Source organism: Alosa sapidissima, chromosome 10 (assembly GCF_018492685.1).
Source record: "Alosa sapidissima isolate fAloSap1 chromosome 10, fAloSap1.pri, whole genome shotgun sequence".
NCBI classification, from domain to species: Eukaryota; Metazoa; Chordata; class Actinopteri; order Clupeiformes; family Clupeidae; genus Alosa; species Alosa sapidissima.
The window spans coordinates 14,792,227-14,807,457 of NC_055966.1; the positions used below are offsets into that span (position 1 = coordinate 14,792,227).

The window sequence follows — 15,231 nt, forward strand, 5'->3', positions numbered from 1 at the left end:
GACCAAACAAGTGGATATTTGAAAGAAAATGGCATCAGTTTATGTGTTTTCTCTCTCCCTCGTTAATGTGGAGTGGGTGTGTTAGTATTCCTGCACCGACTGGAGTGGGAGAGAGAGAGGGAGAGAGAGAGAGTGTGAGTGAGTGAGTGAGTGTGTGAGTGTGTGAGTGAGAGAGTACAAATACTGGCTACACAAACAACATTCCCGTGGAGAAGTAGATTGCGAATGTGAACCACAACAAATAGGAAAGCCTGTGAAGAGGACACAGCCGCCACATATGCCTGCATGGTGGAAATATACCAGCATCCTCAGCATACAAAGACAGTACACACAATAAGAAAAGATGAATGCAGAGCTGTGCCATGTTGCGTCATCCATGATTTAGTAATTCAATACTAGATTACATTTAGATTACATACTAGTTTACATTTTTACTACAATATTAATTTGAGGGGAAAGTTCACATATAAAAACACCAAGCAAACAAACTAAAGTAATACATTAAAGAAAATGTTTTCAAAAGCACAAAATTTGAAAGCTTTTCGTGGTGGCACCTTATTGGAGACATCAAGTGTGTTGCGAATAAAATCCTTGCCTTGTGTCCTTTAGTACTGAACAATAGAGTTAAATATGCTTAATTGACCGAGAGGTTCTGAGGTAATGGTTTGATAGTGCTTCTTCATCCCTTAATTAAAAACCTTGTGTAAGCCTTGAAGCAGGAAGAAATAGCCTTGGAGAGAGAGAGAGAGAAACGGGGCCAGATAGGTCGAAGGCACGATGCAGAAAAAAAAAAAGAAGCTCTTGTGCACAGAAAAAGAAAATAATAACTGCCAATCAAACTAGAGAGAAAAGATGAGAACTGGTGACCTTCAGGCAAGGAGTTTACACAACTGATTTTACCACCCTCATCCTCTTCTCCCTCTCATACGAGTCCCATGATCCTCTTGGACCTCGTGCACAGGACAAACCATCAGAATCTAAATTGATTCATGTATTTCTATTTCATGTAATTGGTGCATATACGTTGGGGAAACATATGACAAGCTGCATGTCCCCTTTGCCATAATGTGCAACGTATCGCATGTGCTATGTGCGCGCACTCACAGATCAAAAAATGCATTGACCATGGCGACAACCAAGTCCTCCCAGAGTTGTGCCTACAGTATCATCATTACTTTTGGTTACAATAACTTTGTGTACAGTGGAAATGGTGCTGGTTCAACAACGCCGAATTTCATCGGCATCTCAAAACGCACCCAGATAGGTCAGTCACTTGCTAATGTGAAAGAGACGTTAAACTTATCATTTATCGTCACAGATAACAAGCTAACCATCGCAAAGTGCTGCGTTAATGCTGAGAACAGGCAGATTGCATCGTTACAGTTTGCCATATAATGTGACAGACTTAGGTTAATAGTTGAGCATGGTTGAGGGCTAGAGGGATGTAGCAGAAGATTAGACTATACAATGTCCTAAGTTGGAGACCCAATGTAAGTTCTGGATGTAAAAAAATAAGCTAGCTCCATTAAAATATACGTGATATTTTCCGGTCACAAGTTCATGATATGATAGAAACGTTGTAGTATTAGTTTAGAACACTACCAGAGCACACGTTAGTTTTATCATGCATAAGTGAGCAAAGCAAGAAAAATAAACTATTGAAAGAAAATAAATATATATATTGAAACAGAGTTCTTAATTTGTGTTTCTTCAGATTGCATTACAGTAGACCCTATAAAGTTGTCCTACAACTGATTTTGATACTGTACTGTATGGATGACATGCTTTGAATTCATAAGATTTAACAATACAGATTAGAGACAGATCGTCTTGGACTTCCAAAAAATGACTTGTAAACATCTCTAGTGACAAGGACAGGACTTTCGATTAGTGGCGGAGGAGAATGGGATGTGCTCACTAAGAAGGGCTCACCATGGAGCCAAGGGGCCGAGTGACCGGAAACTTATTGACGCGTTATTTCATTAGTAACCCGATCAATTAATCTCCACCCACTCACGTGCACACAGACATGTTACAATGTTACCTGTGGACACCTCAACAACTGCTAATACGGTGCATATAATAAAAACACTGCATACTTAATAACTAACCCAATTGATTAATCTCTCCACTCACTCACACACTCACTCACGCACACACACACACACACAGATATGGACACCTTAACAACTGACAATGCGGTGTATATTAAGGACAATGCATACTACACATAGTAACCTGATAGATGAATCTCTCCACTCACTCAAACACGCGTGCATACATGCTACAATGTGGCCTGCGGACACCTCAACAACTGCTAATACAGTGCATATTATAGAGTGACTTGATTAGAAACACGATCGCTGAAGATCTCCTCTCACTCATTGGTATGCAACAGCTCTGCTCATGGACACCTCAACAACGGCTTATACAGTCGATATGATAAGAAAATGTTAAATTATATTTGAAATGAATGACATCTAGGATCTGGCTCCCAGAGGTGTTGTGTGCTTGGTGGGAAGTGTTGGGAGCTGACCTGGTCAAACAGATCGGTGCCATCGATACCCGCCGCCCGCATCAGCTCATCCTCACCCCCAGGATGGAAGTCCATGTATGCTGTGACATTATACACCATACCTGTGAGACATACACACACAGGACACACACACATTAAGTTTCACAGACAGTAATAAAATATTCACTCAATTGACAAGCAGACACATAAGACTGAAATTAAGCGTCCTAAACCAGGCAGTAAAATATCCTCCTTTATCTGCTTTACTTCAAATTGTCTTTACAGTAAGTAAGTAGGCGGAGAACCACTGACCCACAGAGCCACTCAACCAAAAATGGCAGATAAGAAATAAAAGACTCTCATCTAGCCACATTTGTAAGTCCTCTGGGAAGATAAAAAGCATAAAGCCCCAAAGCATAAAGATGCACAGAGACCCCAATCGTCCAAATAGACAAAAGGTTACACTACTATACTTCATAACAACAAAGAGTGGACAGTGCAGTCAGTCTACCCTGACATTTCAGTCACTCTCAATGTGACAGAAGTCAAGGCAGAAGTGACGCAGTTTGTCCTGCTCATCTATAAGATCTATTATTAGCATCGCCACTATTCTGCTAAGCACACGACTCTCAAGCACACCACTTGATTTTGCTCGTAATGGTTTTGGGCGGGGGAGGGTGTTAATGGGGGTTATTTTTATGGTGTCAAAAAGCAGCAGAAAAAATTAGTGAAGAAAAAAGGAGACATTAAACAAGGGTGATTGGTTTGGTTTCCAGGGTGCAGGATGCTCATAGCTCAAGGATGTGACACTAGTGCCCTCTGCTGGGAGACAAGTGTCACGTTCTACCACCTGTTAGTAATGCTAGCAACATGGCTGAGGTCTGTACACAACACAATACATGTAGACAGAAGGGTTCTCAGAGTAGAGAGCAGGTTCTCAGAATTTCATTCAGCACAGAGGCGTTGGTGACTCCAGAGAAAAACATAAATCAGTGCTCAATATTAAGGAAATGCTCCTCTGAGTATAAGCGCTTTACAATGTGATGCTTCACATTCACCCATTTACACATACACGATGGCGGAGGCTGCCTGGCAAGGCGCCAAGTGGGTCGCTGCAGTGGGTCACGAGTAAAATAAATGTTTCAGGTGCTCTTCAAGGGAAATGGGCAGATAGGATTGAAAAGAATGAAGGTAGATCCCGAGGCACTCTGCTAATAAAAAGTCCTTTATTAAGCGGACACTGACGCACCGACGCGTTTCGACTCAAACAGAGTCTTTATCAAGCTGAACCTTGATTAAAAGGTGCTCTGAGTAAAAACGGCAACAAAAACAGTCTGGTGCAGCCTGGACCATCACTTAGAGTCTAAGCCAGGGGTGTCCAAACTTTAAGTCAAGCTCAAGTTCGTTCCCAATTAAATGGAGTAGCATAACATGGTTAGATCTGCTGCAAAGGAGATACTATGCATCTCGATGTAACAAGCTGTTTTGACATTGACATTGTAATCGCTCTCTAAGAAGAGTGTAAAGCAGTTTGTAGTAGCCTAAAGTTACTCACAACGTCGTCTATCGCCGGAAAAAAATAGCGAGCGGCCTATGATAACCTAATTAAATGCTCGACAGGCCGGATTAAAGTGCGTGGCGGGCCGGAGTTGGCCCGCGGGCCATAGTTTGGACACCCCTGGTCTAAGCGATGGTCCAGGCTGCACCAGGCTGTTTTCGTTGCCGCTTTTGGAGCCTGGGCTGTCTACAGAAACTTTGTTTTTTTGTAGTGTATTCAGGGAACAGGCAGCTACAGTACACTGTAGCGGATGGTGAGGAGATGTTTGCTGTACTGTATGTGACAAAAAAAATCCTTAACTTAGAAACCACGTAACATCGCTTAGAGCACCTTTAAAAAAAGATTACAAAACACTGAAATTCTCTGTGTTTACACTGGTTGTGTAATGTAAATACAAATAAACAAATGAGCTTTTTGCTGCCCTTCAACCATGAAACACCAAATAAGACTGTTCATTTGTAAACAGGCATTTAGTCTCTTTAGCATGTGATGTCTAAATCCCCTCATTATGCCTAAATAAATACATGGCCAACCCTCATAATATTCCCTTCAAACCCCATGTAAATTAAGGGGCTTTACAGTACGGCCTAGTTTCAGTGAGCTACCATTTCCCTGCATTACTGGCCACTAGAATTCTTTGAAGCTGGAAAAACACTAAATAGGTGTCGCAGTGTTCATTGTCTGGTGTGACATCCACCTCTAATGGATATGCATTACTGCTGGCAGGGGACCTGGAGGCTTCTGACAGGTGTCCTGTTCATCATGGTCCCTCTAACCCTCCGGAAAATAAGAGCTGGGAACAAACAGTGCCTGTCTGCCTATGTACGCATAATCTTATTTTTACCTGATTAATTCAATTAGGTGGCAAATGGGCGCAGTGTACCCAGAGAACACGTACTGCCACAGGACTGCTAATGAATGGGCCTCCACAGTAGCAGTGAAGAGGAGATTAAAACCTGCTGCTGGGTGGAGTAAAGAGGAGAAAATGGAGTAAAACAGACAGACGATGGGAGGACGAGAGGTGGGGGGTTGATAAATGAGTGAGTGAGTGAGTAATAGGTCAATCCCACTCATACTGGAAGTCATTTTATTTACTGTTTTTGTCTTACTGTTATGGTGTCATGTCAGGGAAAACTGGGAACAGAAGTGAAATGGTCAAAGTTGAATCATTAATTGATCCCTTTGCAATTAACAATGATGTTCTGAAAAGGCTCATGAGGGCATTGCAACCATTAGAGTAATGTGCTTATGAGGGACGAAGGGCAGAGGGGACTTCATCTTCATTCACTACAGAGAAAGCCCTTGGCCCATTGATATCCCTTTATGTCAGAACTGTAGCCTATATATCTATGGGAAGTTATTTAAAATCATCCATAAGTGGTTGTGATCACTTTAAACCCAAAACTGTTTTTTTTGCCAAGCTGATGTGGAGAAATTAATCTTTGCTTCAGACTGTGCAGTTAATGGCGTTTTCTGGTTGCAACAGTGCCTAGGTCCTATGCTAGCTAATTAGACCACTTTTTAAAATGAACATCTTGAGCTAAAGGATAGCAATCCTAATGTCTGATAACAGTGTTCCAAATATTCTGTAGGGCTGCCAGAAAGGTTAACGCCATCGGTGTGTCCTTGTGCCAGTCAAGCTATTCTCTGTCTATTACCTACCCATCAACCCTTATTATCAACCAAGATTTCTCTTAATAGATAGATAATAAATGCTATTAAGATTTGGGAGCTTACATGGGAGCTTTCTTGTTAGCAATTTTGAGTCAACTGGTAGATACGTCTGTCCATTCTCTTGGACAGTCTGTGCCCAGACATGTAGATTTGTTGTGCGTGGCCCCCGAAGTTAAGTAACCATGCTGTCTGCCAACATATATGACCCCTGAGCTCAGATCTGCACTGAGGTTCCTTCATTTTCATTCCAACATCTCAAGACTTGTTAGCACCAGCAATCTTCATGGAACCTTACTGTTGAATATGCTTTCTTATTATACGGCTCTTCACAATGCTAGTAGAACGCTCCATTGACTTGAATGGGATTTCCCAACGTTCTACGGTAAAATAAATTCATGTAATTACCGCTGTAAACATATAATTACCGCTGTCAATGGCAACGGGTTTTGTGCTGCTGATCATATCACTCCGCAAGTATTCTGGTCACTTCTTGCATTGGAACTTCATTCAAAAGTGAAAGCAGACGGTTGATCAGGTTCTAAAGAATGTTTGATTCAAGTTCAACGTGTGTTGCAAACTATTTGTTTCTCAGCAAAAGCCACGACGAAACGGTAACAAATAAGTGGAAAGAGACATATCGTGGAGTTTATTTTTTCGTTTTGGCAAGTAGCCGTATAATAAGCGGGATAATGTATAGAACGCCGGTCATTATGGGAAAATAAGTCCCCTCAGGGCGAAACAAGACCAGTCCAGTCCAAAACAAGTCCAGTTCGCCCTGTCGGGACTTATTTTCTCCATAATGCCTGGCGTTCTATACATTATCCCTTACATACAGCACTCTGTAAACACCCTGCCCAACTTTAGTGACTTACCCTCTTTGTGGAGGGTGTCAATGAGTGCCTTCTGGACAACTATCAGGTCTGCAGTCTTTCCCATGATTGTGGTTGTGTTTACTGAACCAGACTAAGAGTTTAAAGGCTCCAGAAACCGACATTTCTGTATTATAACCTCTTTATTGTAATATTTTGATATACTAATTTTTGGTTTTCATGACCTGTAAGCCAAAATCATCAATATTACAACAATATATATAAATATTACACTTTATATCTAATGAATCTAGAATTTATGAAAGATCCACTTTTTGAACTAAATTAGAGGGGAATTGAACTTTTCCAGGATATTCTATTTTTTCGAGACCCACCTGTACATATAAAACATATATTAGTGTTGTCACGATACCAAAATTAATGTTTCGATACCGATACCAAGTCAAGAATTGCGATTTCGACACTTCTTCGATACTTTTTTAAAAATGTATTTGATTTGGGGGCCCCACCACCTTGACATCATCATCAGTAATATTGAATATAATGTAGTGTGATCATTCACACCAGTGGCCATCCCAGATTCTGCTTGACTCTCTCCACACAAACACACATGGAAAATGATGGCTTATGTCATATTTCATATATTCTGCATAATTACTAGTAAATATATTTAGCAATTTGAAAACTATTCTAAAACTATAACTATAACTATTTTAAACTATTACACTTAAGCATATCTTTAATGTGGTGTGTAGGTCTAATTGAGTGCACATTGGTGATGTGTAGGTGTAATTGATACTTTTGTAGTATCGGTGCACCGTGCAACACTAAAACATATAATGAATATGGACACCCATTAAAGAAAGTGTTGGCTTCACTTTCTCCTTGGTAACTCCCTTTGTGTAAATTAGCTAATCGACTGTCTTTTTTGGGATTACAATGTGGCTTGTTAATTGAATTGCAGCGTCGGTCTGTCTGAGAGGGTTTCACAAGGATGTTCTTCCGTGACCGATTGGATTGATGGCTCCCGTTTTCGCTTTCCTGTCTCCAGGTAAGAGCCTGGCACCAATGTAGGAACATCAGAACACCATTTGCAAATTTTCATCACTCTGTTCGATTTGAGGTGAGAGCCTGGCACCAATGTAGAAACCCTATTTAACATCAGAACACGTAATGCTTTCTACAGTTTGTGAGCGAGCGGACCGGTGAAGTTGATTGAACACAAGAGAGATCTCCAGAGCAAGCAGAGGAACAGTTAATGTGAGCCCGTAGCGTGAAACTGAATGAAAGGGGGTTGTTGTTGCACATACATATTGATCTTAGCAAACATGCAAAGACATTTGTGGAGCACAGAATAGATTCCTGGTTTCTCAACTACAGTTTTTTTTTGTGCTCGAGTTTCATTTTTCCTCAAAATATAATTTGTCTGCTTGCTCAAAACATTCATCTGCGCTCAAAACGTTCTACTGCTAGCTCATAAAAGAGGCACAAATGTAAATATCACTCCACTCGGCGGCCATATTGAAACGCATTTTGGGCGCTTACTGGGCATCTATTTCGAGCAGAACCGCACGTGTGAAACGCTTCACGACACCAACCTCGCTCCAGCTGCAAGATCACAACACATGATGTATTCATTCACATGTATTCATTCACATGTCAACTTTTGGTGGCTAAGGGGCGGAATATGTGTAGACGACTGCCGTGTTTGTGTTACGAACTAACCCCTTGTTAAACTTGATAAACTTGTTAAAACAGAACTGATAACAAATGCGCCTTCTATTACAACCTGATTTAAATTCCATTTTTCCAGTACTCCAACTAGTGAGCAGTACTCCAACAGTGGCTCTCATATCAACCTATGACAGGATACAGAAGATCTGTAATATTATGTTTAGAACATTATGTCAGGAGGTGTGACACTGAAGTCTCTTGGTAAATCCTATGGTTCATGTTACCTCTGATGCATGTCCAGCAGTCATTCCTTTTGTTGTGTTTTCGTAACTCCTCCTCTGTGACGTCAATAAGACGGCCTCTTAGCCCTGTCATGTCACGGCCACTTTTGGTCAGTCTGATCCAATCCATCAGACTGTGGCCTGGCTTCAAGGCCACCTACACAAACACACACAATTACTTTTTTCAGAAAACCCTGTAACTACTTGGTCAAAGCACCAGACAATCTATTGGGTTGAAATGAAAGGCTAGAATGGTTCGTATTCGTATTTTACAATCCATCTGAGCAAAACTATACGATTCCACATTCCCTCTCAAATCAAGGAAGATGTATACTGGGCTCCGTGGAGTCAGTAACGTTAGTCTTTGCTATCGAAAACTAGCCTACTGTCTTTCTCCAGTGTGTCTACACTGAAAAAGGTCAGTGAAGCCACTAACCTACCCATTCAACGCTGTTTCACAACATAGCTTACGCCACCCTTCCTCAAGTGAGGAAACAGTGACTCGTATACACACTTACGTGAACATACATTCATTTCATATTAATTACACTTACGTTAACGTTACACTAACGTGAACATACATTAATTTCATATTCCTACAGTAATTCCTATTTCACATTCATATTCTTCCGACAATGAGAAAAGTGGCCTAATGTAGCTGACTTGTATAGTTATAATAGCATAATTAACTTGTCATGCCCATTTTTTAAGAACCTACCTTGTTCCGAGATTGTCCTGATGGCGCCACGCGTTGTTGGGAGCCCACAGCGGGGAAGGACTGAGACGGGACATTCAGCATCTCGACTCTTCTAAAACAACCCAAAGTTTGAAGAAATCCTGGTGGCGGAGATACGCTACCGTTAGTAATATAGCAGACTGGTCTGTTCAGCTGTGTTTACCTACACCGTTTACGACATGTTATACGCGGAAGTATCATATCTGTGGTAACGATGTTTGCCTGTAGTGGAGTCAAACGAAGTCCGAACATTTCCTTTTTACGCCACCTTCTGTAAGGTTAACATTACCCAAACTCACTAGGCTACTGGTTGGGAACTAACATTAGTTTGCTAACGTTAGCTACACTTGACAGGCTTAGTTAGCTATGTTTCTAGCAAGTTCACAAAACAAATAACCTACAACAACCGGTTGTAAGAACGCTCGTTTACTACATAGCAAAATTACAGTAAGCTATATGCTGTCACCCGGCAAAGTAACATTAGTTAAGAGTGCCACAAAGATGCCTTTGAACCCAAAGCTGTGGATTTCAACATGTTGTCGCTTAGTAAACGACGACATACTCATGCGTCGTTTTCGAGAGTACAAAATTTAAACTACAGTGACCTCTAGTGAAGGAAATACCACATTGAAAATACATTTTGTATCATTCTAATATGACGGCCACGCAACATATCCCTGGGAAAGTGCATGACTACAGCCTAGGCCTACTAGGCTATATGATGAAAAGGTTTATTCATTTGTTGTTAAGTCTTTTTTGTGAAACACTAGCAGCTACTTTTGCATTGTATCCGATCGACCAACATTCCACGATTAGAGGGTATTTTCTGTCCCCTGATAATCTGATAATCAAAATATGTAGGCTTAGGCTACACTGTCAAAAGTTTGGAGACACTTAGAACTTTCCATTCCACTTCATTATAGACAGAATACCAGCTGTCATCATTTGCCTTGCTTTTTTTACTCAGGGGTAGCAGTTTTCAGATTACATAATGTGTTTACATAATTGCAAAAGGGTTCTCCAATGTTTTCTCAGTTAGCCTTTTAAAATGATATCAGATTAGTAAACAGAATGTGCCTTTGCAACATTGGATGAATGGTTGCTGATAATGGGCAATGTAGATATTGCATTAAAGATCAGCCATTTCTTTCTACAACAGTCAAGAACCCTTTTGCAATTATGTAAGCACATAATAATCTGAAAATGTCCAGGTGTCTCCAAACTTTTGACTGGTAGTGTATGTCCAAAATAGCAAAACAATCACACTTAACCAGACAGTAAACTGTCATAAAGCAAAATATAATAATCTGTTGGAAAAAATTAACATCTAAAATATGTCTTTAATCTATTGTCTTTTGCAGTATTCTGAAGACATATTCTGAAGACTTTTGCAGTATTCTGAAGTATCTGTAAAAATAATTTGTTTGATTATAAACATATTTTGAATACTATTGTCATAAAGCTGCACGAAATATGCATGCAGCCCTGTTACCCAAACTATTTTTGCCTGGTAGACAAAGGGTTAAAATATTATGTCATATTGGACACAGGAAATAACATCATCAAATATTTTTCAAAAACCATGGGTAGACCAAAGGTAAGTGCCCTTTTGCATTTTTGATATACAGGTGCTGATCATATAATTAGAATGTCATGAAAAAGTTAATTTATTTCAGTAATTCCATTCAAAAAGTGAAACTTGTATAATGTACATCCATTCCACACAGACTGATATATTTCAAGTGTTTATTTCGTTTAATTTTGATGATTATAACTGACAACTAATGAAAACCGCAAATTCAGTATCTCAGAAAATTTGAATATTGTGAAAAGGTTCAATATTGAAGACACCTGGTGCCACATCAGCTAATTAACTCAAAACACCTGCAAATGCCTTTAAATGGTCTCTCAGTCTAGTTCTGCAGGCTACCCAATCATGGGGAAGACTGCTGACTTGACAGTTGTCCAAAAGACGACCATTGACACCTTGCACGGGCAAGACAAAAGGTCATTGCTAAAGAGGCTGGCTATTCACAGAGCTCTGTGTCCTGTCCAAGCACATTAATAGAGAGGTGAAGGGAAGGAAAAGATGTGGTAGAAAAAAGTGTACAAGCAATAGGGATAACTGTTAGCCTAGAAATCTAGACATGCCCCTAGCGGCAGCAAATTACGTTTGCTGTTTGCCAGGGCTAGTCTAGCAACTCTCCGTTGGCCGTTAATCAGGACATTGAAATTGTGTATAGAGTCGTTTGGTGGGCTTAACATAATGATTGATGGCAGAGTTGCAACGGTTTGGCTTGAATTCCCTGCTACTTGAAAACAAATATCCTATTGCGTCCTATTGCGTGCAGAGGGAATTTGAAAGACAACTGATTATCCCGCCCCTCGGACTGAGCACTGCGAACGGTGAGTGCCCAGACCCTACATTTTAATGTGGGTCTGGCTCGCCAGGCTAGATAACTGTACTCTGGAGAGGATTGTGAAACAAAACCCATTCAAAAATGTGGGGGAGATTCACAAAGAGTGGACTGCAGCTGGAGTCAGTGCTTCAAGAACCACCACGCACAGATGTATGCAAGACATGGGTTTCAGCTGTCACATTCCTTGTATTAAACCACTGTTGAACAAGAGACAGCGTCAGAAGCATCTCGCCTGAGCTAAAGACAAAAAGGACTGGACTGCTGCTGAGTGGTCCAAAGTTATTTTCTCTGATGAAAGTAAATTTTGCATTTCCTTTGGAAATCAAGGTCCCAAAGTCTCAAGGAAGAGAGGAGAGGCACAGAATCCATGTTGCTTGAACTCCAGTGTAAAGTTTCCAGTCAATGATGGTTTGGGGTACCATGTCATCTACTGATGTTGGTCCACTGTGTTTTCTGAGGTCCAAGATCAACGTAGCCGTCTACCAGGAAGTTTTAGAGCACTTCATGCTTCCTGCTGCTGACCAACTTTATAGAGATGCAGATTTCATTTTCCAACAGGACTTGGCACCTGCACATAGTGTCAAAGCTACCAGTACCTGGTTTCATGGTATCCCTGTTTTTAATTGGCCAGCAAACTCGCCAGAACTTAACCCCATAGAAAATCTATGGGGTATTGTGAAGAGGAAGATGCGATATGCCAGACCCATCAATGCAGAAGAGCTGAAGACCACTATCAGAGCAACCTGGGCTCTCATAACACCTGAGCAGTGCCACAGACTGATTGACTCCATGCCACGCCGCATTGCAGTAATTCAGGCAAAAGGAGCCCTAACTAAACATTGAGTGCTGTACATGCTCATACTTTTCATGTTCATACTTTTCAGTTGGCTAACATTTCTAAAAAAACTTTTTTTGTATTGGTCTTAAGAAATATTCTAATTTTCAGAGATACTGAATTTGGGATTTTCATTAGTTGTCAGTTATAATCATCAAAATTAAAAGAAATAAACATTTGAAATATCAGTCTGTGTGGAATGAATGGATATATACAAGTTTCACTTTTTGATATTCTAATTATATGACCAGCACCTGTATTTTCAATCTTCTCTGGGATAAGTGTCAAACATAACCACACAACACTGTTACTCATATTTTAAGAATAATGTTGAATAATTACAATTTTCATTTTCTGTATCTGTAAAACCTCATTGGTGCTTGACCTTGGTACAATAGCTTATTTCACAGCAAGCTTCTTGAGGGAAAGGCTATATAAGCATCGATTTGCAACCCTGTTACTGTAATTAGAGTGATAGGGTTATTGTTATAGTTAACAGGGTATTTTGTTTAAAGATGTTGAGTGACATTATAAAAATTAATTTATTTGTATAACTTAACAATCTACATATTTTTTTCAGACTCTTTTGTATTGGTAACAGGGTTGCGTACACAGCAAATAAAATGGGTACCTTTGATGCCTGAGCTGGATAAATCAAATAATTTAGTAGATTATTACCTACATTTCTTAAATATTCAAAAGAAAATGTTAAAATAGACTTCTTTAAAAAAATATGTTCTATCTGCCTAAAATGTCCCCTAATCCTGGAATGCCAATTGGAAATGTTATGTCAAACAAGACATAGGCCTATTTTCCCTATTTGCAAACTGTTATAGACCTAACTACTATGGCTGGGTAATCGGGGTGTGTTTATTTTATTGAGGGGGGGGGGGGGGGGGGGCATATTGTGCCTCGAATGCAAACTTTGACTGTCAAAAATCTTCATAATCTTAAGGCAATCTAGGCTAAAAAAAATCTAAATCTACAAAAAAGGTTAATTGGAGCTCAGTAGTTTGCCTGATGTCAACAATAGTGTGCAGACCTTTCAATATGAAGAGAGGGACAGAATAAATCCAAGGGCCTATACAATCAGAAACTTCCAGGTGCGGGCCATCATCTGAATCATGAAACGAAAATTCACTGAGACTAATATAAAAGTTTCCCGACCGACGTGGCTCGTCATCGTCCACTTTCCCATTGTACGTGAACTTGAAAAGAGTTTAAGTCAAATATTCCACTCGCCGTGCATTAACTGGTTCTTTGCCTTGCAGGTGGAAACCATCTGTGGTGGCTATAGCAAGATGCATCGCAAACCCGGGCTGCTCTTGTGACATGCGGTGTCCATAAATTGCTCGTTATTTTGGTCTCTGTGCTGTCTGGGAAAAAATGCTCCACGCTCTCAAGTAGCAATCCCTCTACGCCCGCTAAAATGAATATCACACCTTTGAAGTGATGTGATTTATTTGGTTATCAGAATCGCACCGACAGGCGAACGATTGACTTTACATCATATTTCGCTTGATTAATCACGCGCAACAGCTGCGAGGAAAGACATGTCCAATTCTAACCATAGGCTTCAATAAATGGAACTATGTGTTCATCCCATGAAGATTGGAGTTTTTTTTTTATCTCGGAAATTTTGCCACTTTATTACAGTTTGGATTTAGGCCTACCATCACAGGTTCTGGAAAAAGGTCAAGCCGTCGTCGTTGTGTGATGTAGGCGTCTTGATAAATGTTTATACACCTGGGCTAGCCTAGCATGTGGAACTCTATTTCTAATATCATTCACTTATAACTCACAGTCAACGGGATTTGTCAGTGTCAGTAAAACCGTGTTCAGGCTGAACTCGGTCGATGATGCTCATCCTCACCTTAATGCGTATAATGCGCATGGAATAGCTACGTTTTCGTGAGTCACTTGGTTCTTGGTTCACAAGATAAAAGGCTCACGAGCCATTGAAAAAGTGCACAAATTAGTACTACACTAGGCCCACAAAATTGATTGCTCTGCCACCCACTGTTAAGCCTATCTTCAGAAAACTATGAACCTCAAATTACCTTTCTATGATTCAATATTTTATTTTCACAAAATGACCCGCGAAATAGCCTATTCGACGACTGGAGAGTTTATATTTTAACTGTATATATTGAACTGTCTTTAACAGTAAGCGAAAAGGCCAGACTATGTTTTGACTGCAACAATCTACCTGACATAAAATTGCTGAGGAAAGAAAAGGCGCGCGTCACAGGGCTTCCTCTGCTGTCAGCCTCGTCTTCATCATCTTCCTCGTCGTTGTCGTCCTCATCTTGTTCCTCACTTTCTTGTTTTCTTGTTTTGAACATCCCGGCATTGGCAGATAAATTTCACTGTTGCTTGCCCATCTTACCTGACCTCGTCACGCATTGGCTATTTGAACTTGTTTATGTCCTTAAGTAACCACAACAAGAAGTTGAGATAAGAAACCCACTGTGAATCTCATGAGGGCATGCCGGTAGGATTGCTCTAATCTTCTTTCTTCGATCCTCCCCTTCGTTTACTTCACCAAATGTTCACCTCCAACTACTTCAAAATAAAAGTAGTGAAGCGCTCTTATCCATTCAGCGAAGGACCAAGTATGCTCTTGACTGCTTCATTCAATAAATAGTTTAAAAATGCCACTGTATATTATATGTGTATTCAATGTAGCAGGCCTACTTTACTTATGT

The 15,231-nt window shown here is 40.3% G+C and overlaps 1 protein-coding gene across 2 annotated transcripts in view; it reads right to left on the minus strand.

The window, feature by feature from the left end:
• Nucleotides 1–14,973, minus strand: part of LOC121720342 (cytochrome b5 reductase 4) — a 38,875-nt gene extending 23,902 nt beyond the window's left edge. For both annotated transcript variants that reach the window (XM_042106357.1, XM_042106354.1), the window contains exons 1-4: nucleotides 14,733–14,973; nucleotides 9,251–9,369; nucleotides 8,536–8,689; nucleotides 2,537–2,637 (exon numbers count right to left, since the gene is read on the minus strand). In XM_042106357.1, coding sequence (XP_041962291.1) covers nucleotides 2,537–2,637; nucleotides 8,536–8,689; nucleotides 9,251–9,369; nucleotides 14,733–14,868 — 510 coding nt within the window. In that variant the 5' untranslated portion in view covers nucleotides 14,869–14,973. The remainder of the gene's footprint in view (nucleotides 1–2,536; nucleotides 2,638–8,535; nucleotides 8,690–9,250; nucleotides 9,370–14,732) is intronic.
• Nucleotides 14,974–15,231: the final 258 nt, after the last annotated feature.